Here is an 11,681-nt window from a genome sequence, read left to right on the forward strand (position 1 = left end):
GGGGACAAGTCATGCTCGCTACCACAAGACCAGCTCTCCTCTCCATCTTATCCCAGCCCTACCTGGAGCTGCGGAGGCCCCTCCTTGGGAGACACAGACCAGAAGCTACTGCACAATAAATCATCATATTGTTCTGGCATGGCCCAATGGATTATGCTCCATGATAATATTAAGGTGTAAAGATTGTCTTTAGAAATCAATCACAACTGTACAAGACAATTTTTAATTAAAAATACATACTTTACATAAATATATACCATAACTAAACGTTATTAAAAGCCAAAATTGAAGTTTTATAGAAAGCAAACCTGAAACAAAAGTATTTTTCCCCATGCAAAAGCAAACAGAGATGAAGAAACTATTATCTGAAACAAATGCTGAAATTCACATTGACAACTCTGCGACAGAAAATTGCTGCATTTGTACAAGCTAAATAAGATACAATTCAAGAATGAAACTCAAATTTAAATCTAATAACTTTTATATGTAAAAACAAGATCAAAAGGTTTAAGAGGTATATATTTTGGATATACCTTCCACTCAAAAATGATCAGCAGTGACTAATTATATGGCCTGCTGTTTGTTGTATCAATGTTATCCCAAATACAGAGCTGAAAAATACAAGTTCCCATTTTGAAAACAAGCATGTAGAACAAACCCCTGTGGCAAATGACTTCAACACACACACACACACACACACACACACACACACACACACACACTCCAGTAACAGGAACTGCACCCATCTTTTGGGTAGCACTTCCCATAGTTCATATTCAGATATATTTAAATAAATTGGCTACAAATAAAATTGCTCCAGGTACAGTGGGGCTCCCATCCTAAAGAGCAACACTGCTGCACTACACCTCAAAAAACCCTATTCACACATTATGGTCAACATTTATCTGTGTAGTGTACACAGGTACAGATCTGTACCCAAGTACAGTTATTTGCATGTTACGTTGAACACAAACACAGCAGTATACTTCCTATCAGTATCCTGCATGTTAAGGGGCCTGGACCTAGGTTCGGTTTTAAAGTGGACAAAGGAACAGTCATTCACACAAAAAGATGTACAAGTATACAGACTTCTGAACCAAGGTACAATATAATGTCTGATTAGGGCTAAAGTGATTGCAGCAGAGGGGTTCCTGTTCACACATTGTGTTCAAACTGTACAAACTGTGTACAGTATCTTCAGGTACAGTTCTATTCACTGGCACAGTTTTTCATATGTTATGCTGAACGCAGACACAACAGTACACTTCTTATATGTATCCTGTATTTGAAGGGACTTGAAGCCAGGTTCAGTTTTAAAGTGTACAGTCATTCACGCAAAAACCATGTACAAGTGTACAGACATCCAATTACAATTACAACATAAATATCTGAATAGGGCTATAGTGTTATTTGTAGTGGGGCAAAAGAGAAAAGCAGTTCTGTTAAATGTGTTATATATCTCTGGTCATTGTCACTGGCCATTCTGGAAACGGCAGGAAAGGGACACCCAGAACTCCATATTCTAGCACCATCAGAACTGCACTTTTGTCAGTAGCTGCACATACAAGTTAAGGCCTGCCTACCTAGACATCTGTAACATGAGTTATGTTACATATATAATTATGTTATATTAAGCACCTTTTACATAGCGCACATACAAAACCCTCGTCACACTTTCCAGAGTTCGTGAAAAAACGTTGAACACTTCAAGGTTTCCGAGGATCACACAGAATCCAAACAAGACCCCCAGTGGCTCAGATTGGCAGACCCAGAATTTCAAACATCAACATGGAATGTTTCAAGGGAATTGGCCTTAGGGAAATAAAATGTAGACAAGACCCTGAACTATTTTCAGCTTTACTCTAGAGCTTTCTGCAGCTTCGTTCTCTGAAAGAAAGAAAAGGGGGAATCTTCAGGACAGAAAGATGTAAAATTAGATGTTTATAAATCTGCCATCAAATTCTGTGACGTAATGTAAAGTGCTTTGTCTGATGAGTACTTTGTTTTGATCCAATGCTAGACTAAGCACTTGCTTTACTAAAGTATATATAATTCCAATAAATTTAGAAGGCCAAGGTTTGCATTAGTTGAAACAAGTTCAAATTCCAGTGTATGTACAGAACCTTTTGAGAAATCCATTCTTGTTCAAGAGAAATCATTCTGCATGCTACACACTGGGAGTTCACACATATGAATGGTTTCTCCCTACTCAGAAGGTAATACCATCAATTTGTCTCAAAAAGCAAACAAAAACTTCTGATGAAAAAGAAAGAAGAATGAAATTGGAGATGTAAAAACTCCACAGGCAGCATGCTAGCTACAGTACTCCTGTTTTTGCAAAAAACAAAACAAAACAAAACCACTCCCAAACACTGCCTTTATAATAATTTCATCTTCAATAATATTTATATAAAAATATTCTAAAGTTACCACAAAGTTATACTTGGTTCTGAAAGAGCCAATCTGTAGTACAGTACAGCAAATAAATTTTTAATATCTCATACAAAAATAATCCTGATTCAGTCACAATCTAGAATTTGGAGTAGATGGTAAGCAGCGTCCATGTTTATAGCTTTAAATAGGAATGATAAACAGCTTTCATCTGTTCCCACTTACAAGTGTCTAAAATAATTCTGATTGTAAGGTATAGCAAAAGGTTATCCTGGTTAACCCAAAATTCAAGTTATCAGAGGTTTATCCCATGAAACCCAATAGAAATAAGACTATATAAACCATTCCACTAATCAGAACTACTGATTATTGCATGCCTGCCGACATGTCCCTATTAAATAGGTACGTTATTGCAATACTTTGTATAACCCCCCATGAGGATAGCTGGATTATTTGAGTTGCACTGTAATTTGATTTCAATTTTTGTCATCACTTCCTATGTTTAAGTAGAGGAAAATGCAGCATCTAAAAATGTGTTCTAAAAAAAAAAAAAAAAGCTCCATTGATTCAGGTTGTTATTGCTATGAAACCAAAAAGTAAATTAGTGTTTTGCTTGTTCTAAATGTCTATTCATTGTTCACTGAAATCAAGGCCCACCAACAGTAATTTCATAATGCTCACAAGCAGATACTTTTTGTATATGCACAATGAAAAACTACAATTGGAATAGAAATGAAATTGTATGTCAACAACTGCTTTGCAGATAAAATGCAGAAGTTTAACATTAGTTCTATCAGTTTCTCCTCCAGTAACACAGAGATAATGAAACTGCTTGAGAACTTAAGAAATCATAGGTAGGTTTGTATCCCCCTCTCTTAACTTGAAAAAAATAAGTTTATTGTGTTTGACCATCTTAAGGGATAGTATTTTACTTGTTTCTAACTCTTCTGAGCAAAGAAATACTTTTTAAAGTGGTGATTTTCTTTATAAAACAACTGTCCCTATTCAGTCCAGCAAAGTATCCCTAAAGTGGCTGTTGCTGGAGTCTACCTTGTGTTCCTCCTTAGACTGTGAGCCCTGTTGGAATAGGGAAGCATCTTGCATTTCCCCTACTATATAAACTGCTTTGAGCACTTTCTTGAAAGGTGGTATATAAATATTTGTAGTTGTAGTAGTTTTGGACCATTGGAAGGAACCCCAAAGCCTTAATCAAGTAAACAAAATATAGTAGCCTTTACAGTAGTAAAGTTGGAGATTGATTTGAGAAACATGCTAGTCTTTTTGTTTTGCTTACCATCCAGCACGATAGAGAACTCTGGAGAACTCAAAAGCCTACTACACAAGATTGTGTGTCTTTCTGGACCTAATAACAGTATTACTTGAGTGTAGCTTTTTGTTTGTGGGATTGTTTATGTACAAGAAAAGGCAACATGACTGAGGAATTCATCGTTCTCAAAAACACACAATGGCTATTATTTAAATATTACTATAATCCCTGCATTTTAAAGTAGGCAAAAAAGATGGACTGGTAAGTATTAAGTGTTTCTTGAGCTATGAAAGATCAGCAGACATGTTATTCAGCAGTACAATTCAAAGAATAAGCAGGCCAAGAAAACATACAAAGCAAAAAGGTCCCAGTCTTTTCAGTTATAATCCCCACCGGTTTTGATGGGTCTTTATAACTTGTTAATAGCTTCAAGACAAAAATATGTAAGACATCTAATAGTCTGGCTTGCTCACCCACTACATTCCTCTCTGTAGTAAACCTAGATAAGAGAGCTGTACAAGCTGTCCGATTACAATGGCAATTCTTTGCACACACCTTTTGTAAATTATTTTTAGACCTCTCCAAGGGAGTGGAAAATCATCTGACCTGCAGTGCCTTGTGAGCGAGCAAACTGGCACTTGGCTTTCCCAACCTATTCCTTAAGAAGCATGAGTCACAACAGGGATGTCAATTTCAATGGCAGAATGACGGGATCGTGCGGAATATGGTTGGGAAGCATAGCTACGCACACTGGGCGCATGTGAATATAGAGGCTGCCAAAAAGGGGAAGGCAGGGTTTTGCACGCACAATACCACAGGAACAAGAGAATGGCTGTGAACAGTAAGCCACCCGCACTGGCAATGGCAATGTACACAGAGATGTCAAAGGTGAAAACCGGCTCGTATTTTCTGTTCATTTCCTGGTTATGGAAGATGACCCAGACAGACGGCGTCAAGCAAATGACACATGCAAGGAGAAAGAAGAGGCCAGCCACAAGATGGCAGCCTGCACTGTTTATGAGACATCTGGCCTGCTTGATGTTTGGCACGGAGGAAATGAAGGCGGTGTTACACATGCCAATCAAGCAGAGGAGAAGAGCCAAGACAGTAGTGAGCATGCTCACGGGGAGAGCAATTTGGAGAATGCGCAAATCCAGCTGATCAACTGCCGTATACCACTCAGTATCATAAATCACACAGTCTTTGCTGCCATCAAAGCGGACACATTTGATCCACAGCCCAGTGTAAACGGTCACATTCTTTTCATTCTTGTTAAAGGTATAGAGTCGCATTTGTCTCCAGTTAGGAAGCAGGGCAGCGGCAATGAGTCCCGATAAGGCAGCTGTTCCAGAAAGGAAGGCCAGGACTGTTGCAGCGTGGACATCACGGCAACCCATGGCTAGTCAGGGAAAAGGCCCTCTGTGGAAGAAAATGATACTATTATTAAAATCAATTCATTTCTCTCAAAGATCAGTTATGTACACTGCTTTCTCAGATGTTAAACTGGAAACTAGGGAAGCCACTTTTGCAGCCAATGGTTGCTCTAGCAACTTTGCACTGGACTCTGATCCATTGGTCCCCTCTTACTAGATAATCGCTTTTCACAGAAGCATAAAGATACCATTATAAAAGAACAGGCATTAGTTGGTATAGCAATACCATCTGGTGTATTGTGCCACAATCTCTTCCTATGGCTTCAGTCACAAAAGTGAGGATTTGCTGATGATAAATCATGTTAGCAATATTCAAAGTGTTACCAGGAATGCAGATGGTCAACACAACTCCAATCTGTTATCTCTGAAGTAGTTCTAATACAGATGAATCAGGAATCAGATTATATTATAATTATTTATCTCAGCACCATGTATGTGCATGGTGCTTTACAAAGTATAAGAGGATAGGGTCCTGCCCCAAGGTGCTTCCAATCTATAATTTAAGGCAAAGGGGAAGGAAATTGAGCCAGAGGCAAACGGGGGAAATATGCAATTATTTTGGTTACACATGCTAGGATTAGTTCATTTCATACAAGTTGCATATATTTTCGCAAGCACTCAGTCACCAGTTGGTAAAAGACAGAAGCTTGAGATGGCTTTTACTTTAGAATGCCACTACTTATAATTTTTTTTAAAAGTCACATTTTGCTGCTACATATGCACCTGAATTTTAAAAATTCAACACTAAACTTTGGTGGCGTTCACCCTATTGCTCAATACTCCTCTATTTAGACATAGTCAACTATGTTTTTGTGCTAGGAAATCATAGAGTTTTGTGTCAACACGTGTGTGTGTGTGTGTGTGTGTGTGTGTGTGTGTGTGTTGGAGGAGAAAGGCTGCAGCAGTACTATACATATTAAAGTAACACTGATTATTTTGGTCAATATGAAAAACAAAGATCAAACTAAGCTTTGAAGAAAAGAGACATAGCAACACATTCCATCTAAGATCAGAAATAAATGGTTGACTTGTATGCGCCTGTTGGCCAGAGTAAACCCTGTATGTATGCGACTTTTAAAAAGAAGAAAATCAGACACACTTTCAGTTGTAAATTGGGATTAGCTGCTTTCTAAAGGAGTACAACCTTACTGAGTGATGTAATCAAGTCAGGACTGGAACAACAAAGCAACTTTTACAAGTAGCAGAAATGTTCTAACAGATCTAGGGGGAAAATATTGGAATAAATTTGATTGCCATGATTTGTGTGTCATTTTCAGTTTACTAAAGCAACTGCAAATAATTTTAATCTTCACAACATAAAATATATTGGGTTAAAGAATATGCAGTGTCATCTATCAGGATAGTCGTGTGTATTAACTTGTATGACATTTGTAATGTCCAAAATGCTTCAAAATCCTTAACAGATTTCATACTGTCCGAGTAGGTTATTGCTATAATAATTTTCCAGCAGGAGAACTGGAGTTTAGAAGATTTCTTAGGCTACTAGTACAGCAAATTGGTGGTCAGAAAAAGATGGTGCACTTTGTGATGCAGATGCACAAGAACTTAAGGAAAAGACCTTAAGAACCACCTTGCTGGATCAGACCCAAAGCCTATCTAACTAACTTGGCAAAGAGGCACCTTTTAACATGGTGATTGTCTTTATTTCACGGGGGGAGAGTAACTGGCCCTATCCACCCCCAGCACAGTACCTCCAGTGACTGTTGCTGGTGTCTATCTTATGCTTCTTTTAATTGTGAGCCCTTTGGGGACAGAGATCCATCTTATTTATTTATTATTTCTCTGTGTAAATAGCCTTGAGCCACTTTTGGAAGGGCAGTATAGAAATTGAATAAATAAATAAAGTTCAGCATCCCGTTTCCCATAGTGACCCACAAGATGCATCCCACCCACATGCAGGAGCAGAAGTTACACCTCGTTTCCTGATACTGCTCTCCTGAAATTGATAATCAGATGCATCCTGCCTAGGAACTTGGAGGCAGCCTATAACCATCAAGGTTAGTAGCCATTGATAGACCTGTCCTCCATGAATTTGTCTAAGCCCCTTTTAAAGCCATCCATGCCGGAGGCTATGACCATATTCCATGACAGATAGTTTCATAGATTAATTATGTGTTGTGTGAAGAAGAACTTCCTTTTAATTGGTCCTAAATTTCCTAAAAACATGGAATATAAGAAAGGTACCCTATGAAATTCAGATTAATATAGAGAGGCATTCCTAATACCTTGAACATTCAGTGATATTTCACCCAGATACACAAGTTTCATGGAACTCAGAACTTGAATCCAAGAAGATTAGGAACACCTTCCCCATCTTGATTTGAGCTTAACAGATTACCCTTTGCAGATAACAAATGTTGTGCTTTTATCACAAAGTGCACAATTCTAATCCTTACACTGCATTATGAGAAGTCCATTACTGGGCTGGAACTTCCTGGGCTGGAACAGCTCCCACTGGTCCAGAAGTGGCACTCTGAACTGGACAACACTGGCATTTTGTATACTGCAAATCAGTACTTTGCTGTCATGCTAGTTCTTCTTTGCAATTTGTTTGCACGGTAGATGTAGAGGACCAGAGGTTGAAAGGTAACAATGAATAGCTTGTGTAATACAAGCTATCCTTTGCGAACTTTCAGCTTCTGGTCCTCAACATCTACCTTGTAGCAAATTGCAAAGATGAACTAGTATGACTGCAAAGCACTCTATTTTATTTATTGTTAGATTTCTATACCGCCTTTCGCTAAAAACAACCCCAAGGAGGTTTACAAAAGTTAAAACACATACCGTATTTTATGGACTATAAAACTCACTTTTTTCCTCGAAAAATATCCGCCAAAATTCAGGTGCGTCTTATATGTTTTAACAGTTTAATATGTTAAAACTCTGAAAAACTGGATTAAAATTAAGGTGCGTCTTATAGTCCGTAGCGTCTTATAGTCCGTAAAATACGGTAATAAAAATGAATTAAAAATATTTAGCTAAAAATATAAAAACAATCCAATATTAAAATATATAATATACAAAAATTACACATGGTAGTTCAATAGATGAAGAAGCTCTTCTTGCCCTGCATATGCATGCTGAAAAAAGCTTACAAGTTGAATTTCTGCTTGACATACAATTGGAGCCCTGCTTGAAAAAGGGTTGGCAATCTTAGCACATCAGTTCAGAGGATTTATAGCTTAAAATCAACTGCAAAATGCAAAGAAAGAATTGGCCCTACAGCAGTTTCAAAATAATACATGTTAATCAGAATGTAGGAACCCAAACAGGCAAGATACAGGCAGTGTTCCCTCTAACAGAGAATCCCAGATGTTGTTCACTACAACTCCCAGCATTCCCAGCTGCAATGGCCTTTGGCTGGGGATTATGGGAATTGTAGTCAGCAACATCTGGGAATCTCTGTTAGAAGGAACACTGGATACAGGCCAAATGTGTGTATCACAAGTATCAACCCATTCACATAAAGTATGAACATGTCAGCAGTACCTCTACACATAATTTTGATTGCTGGTATGCCAATGCTACATACAAATGAACCAATGCAAGCTATAAGCACATTTAACATTACAAGATGTGCATAGAACATTTAATGGGTATGTACTATATCTGCTGACTGTATCACAACTGTTTCTGTCTTAATTACTGATTACACAAGGGTTCTCAAACTTAGGTCCCTAGATGATGTTGGACTACAACTTCCATCATCCCTAGTCACAATGGCCTGGGGATGATGGGAATTGTAGTCCAACATCATTTGGGGACCCAAATTTGAGAACCCCTGAATTACTACATTCAAGAAGAGTGAGAAACCTATTGTGATAATTTTGTGAGAATTTGATACAAATTCTGCAACATCTGACAGAAACTGACAAAAACACAAAACATTTTGCTCATGTTACTAATGATGACTAAGGAAATGGAACCACCCACCTCTGCTGCCCAAACTGTGTGGGTTAGTTCATGAATCAGGGCATAATAATCATCAAACCATTCAAACATTAACACAGTACAGAGAGGGAAGAAACAGCCTCCATACTAATTAGTGGTTACAGTGTTGAACTACAAGCAGGAAGACACAGATTCAAATCCCCGTTCAGCTCACAAGAGATTGTTGTAAATATATTGGGGGGTGGGGGGAAGAGCTTTGTACACCACAGGAAGGGCGGGATAGAAAGGTAAATAATAAAAACAGACAGACTTCCCATCAAATATTATTATCCTATCGATGCTTGCTTAATCACAGACACACGTAAAATCCTCACACCTAACGCTTACTTACATAAAGTAAATTGCACTCTTTTCAGTGGCATTTACTCCCATGTAAATACGACTAAGATCGAGCACTCTCACTAGTTTGCTGTAAGAAAGGACTATTGGTTATAATCCCATCTAGCAGACCACAAAAAGCAGAATTGGTCTCATATAAAGATGTACAAAGGAGCAGCCGATCTCGACCATACTCACCCACTTCCCACGCACGATGCCTTAAATTTGCAAATACCGAACCTTCGCCCTCCTGTTAACACTGCGATTTCCCAAGCTGTGCCCCCGCCAGGAAGTTGTTGCCTTTTCCAGATTTGCCCAAAGGCTTCTGGGATTGTAGTTTCCGCCTGCCGTGTCTTTGTTTTACCCTACATTTATGGACTACAACTCCCAAGATCCCCTTGCAGAACCTGCTGTTTCGCATGCAACATCTTTTCATTTGTATGTTAACTTGTTGCTTCCTGCTTTTTCATTGTCACCCACCTAATTGGTTATCGTTGGTTGCTGAAGGGAAACGTCCATTGGTATAAAATGCATCGCTCGCTGGGTTTCTTCGTGCCGTGCTTTTTAATCTGGCGGATGCTGTGCGACCTATAGTTCTCGCATTTTTCATAGCGAATCGATCTTGTACACATTTATTGTGTAAATCGTCTGGAGACGTGAGTTTGGGACGATATATCATATGTAAAAAGAAAATAAATCTTTTCCTTAACATATTGATCCCGCCTCTCAAAACGGAACGCATTTTCTTAAAGTCTCCCCCTGCAGTTTAGGATGTCTAGTTACTATATTAAGAACTTCGTGTTGAAAAAGGTAGCTTTAACAAATCAAAGTCTTTAGATCTCGTCAAGCCAAAGTCTGTTTAAATAATCTGGAGAAATGCACTCATCGTATTTCAGACACCAAGCCAAAACTTTCTTCTGATGGATTTATGGTCTGCATAATTCTTATTCTTTGCTGCTATATATTTTATTATGGTTTTCTATGCCACCTCCACCCCCTTAAATATTGTTAGGTTTGTGTGTTGTGAGCCACTTTTAACACCAGTTTAATGGAATTGGTGCGGCCACACCTGAAGTACTGTGTACAATTCTGGTCACCGCATCTAAAAAAAGGACATTGTAGAACAGGAAAACATGCAGAAGAGGGCAACCAAGATGATCAGGGCCTAGAGCACCTTTTTTATGAGGCAAGGCTACAACACCTGGGGCTATTTAGTTTAGGAAACAAGACAACTGTGCTGTGGGGAGACATGATAGAGGTCTATAAAATCATGCATGGTGTGGAGAAAGTGGATAGGGAGAATTCTTCTCCCTCTTACATAACACTAGAACCAGGGGTCATCCCATGAAATTGATTGCCAGGAAATCTAGGACCAACAAACAGGGGTATTTTTTCACACAACACATAATTAACTTTTGGAATTCTCTGCCACAAGATGTGGTGACAGCCAACAACCCGGATGGCTTTAAGAGCAGTTTGGATAACTTGGAGGAGGAGGTCTATCATCGGCTACTAGTCTGGGGGCTACAGGCCACCTCCAGCCTCAAAGGCAGGATGCCTCTGAGTACCAGTTGCAGGGGAGTAAGAGCAGGAAAGAGGGCATGCCCTCTTCCAGTGACATCTGGTGGGCCACTGCATGAAACAGGATGCTGGACTAGATGGGCCTTGGGCCAGATCCAGCAGGGATGTTCTTATAGGATAAAAGTATTTTCTCCCCGATCTGTTTGTTTACTATGAGTACATAACATCTATCTAGTAGATCCTGAAGCTTCAGAATATGCAAGATAAGACAGGCTAACTCTCAGTCTTTACTAATCAGTCATCAGTAATCAAGATAAAAAGTAAGAGCTGCTGCATCCCTGTCCCATCCACTATAAAACTTCTAATGGCTTGGCCTAACATAACTGAGAAAATTATTCCCTTCTCTCTTTGGGAACCAACTCATTGCTGATCTTGTTTTCCCTGGTAATTATTATTTTATTTATTTCATATATTTCTGCCCCATCCAAAGGCTCTGGGCAGTGTACAACAAAACAAAAATTGACAGTTAATCATTTAAAACCAGCAGCTTAACACAAAACAAATTCAAACACAGTTTAAAACCACTAAAAACAGAAACACTGAAAAGCAAATGAAAGACCCTGGAAAGCCAAACAAATAGGTTTTAAGGGTTCTCCTGAAGGCCAACAGTGATCAAAAAGCACAAATTTCTGCTGGGAGTACATTGCAGAGCCCAGGAGCAGCTACAGAGAAGGCCCGGCTCCGAGTCGCCACCAGACATACTGGTGGCAACTGGAGAC

At 38.9% G+C, this 11,681-nt stretch overlaps 1 protein-coding gene across 1 annotated transcript; it reads right to left on the reverse strand.

Moving 5' to 3' along the window:
• Positions 1-204: 204 nt before the first annotated feature.
• CLDN12 (claudin 12) lies at positions 205-10,506 on the reverse strand. Its single transcript, XM_053265567.1, has 2 exons — positions 9,580-10,506; positions 205-5,077 (listed from the first exon to the last, which is right to left on the reverse strand). Exon 2 carries the CDS (start codon positions 5,053-5,055, stop codon positions 4,318-4,320), a length of 738 nt encoding a protein of 245 aa, XP_053121542.1. The 5' UTR covers positions 5,056-5,077; positions 9,580-10,506; the 3' UTR covers positions 205-4,317.
• Between the last annotated feature and the right edge of the window lie 1,175 nt (positions 10,507-11,681).

The sequence above is a fragment of the Hemicordylus capensis genome, chromosome 6, assembly GCF_027244095.1.
Source record: "Hemicordylus capensis ecotype Gifberg chromosome 6, rHemCap1.1.pri, whole genome shotgun sequence".
Classification (NCBI taxonomy): domain Eukaryota; kingdom Metazoa; phylum Chordata; class Lepidosauria; order Squamata; family Cordylidae; genus Hemicordylus; species Hemicordylus capensis.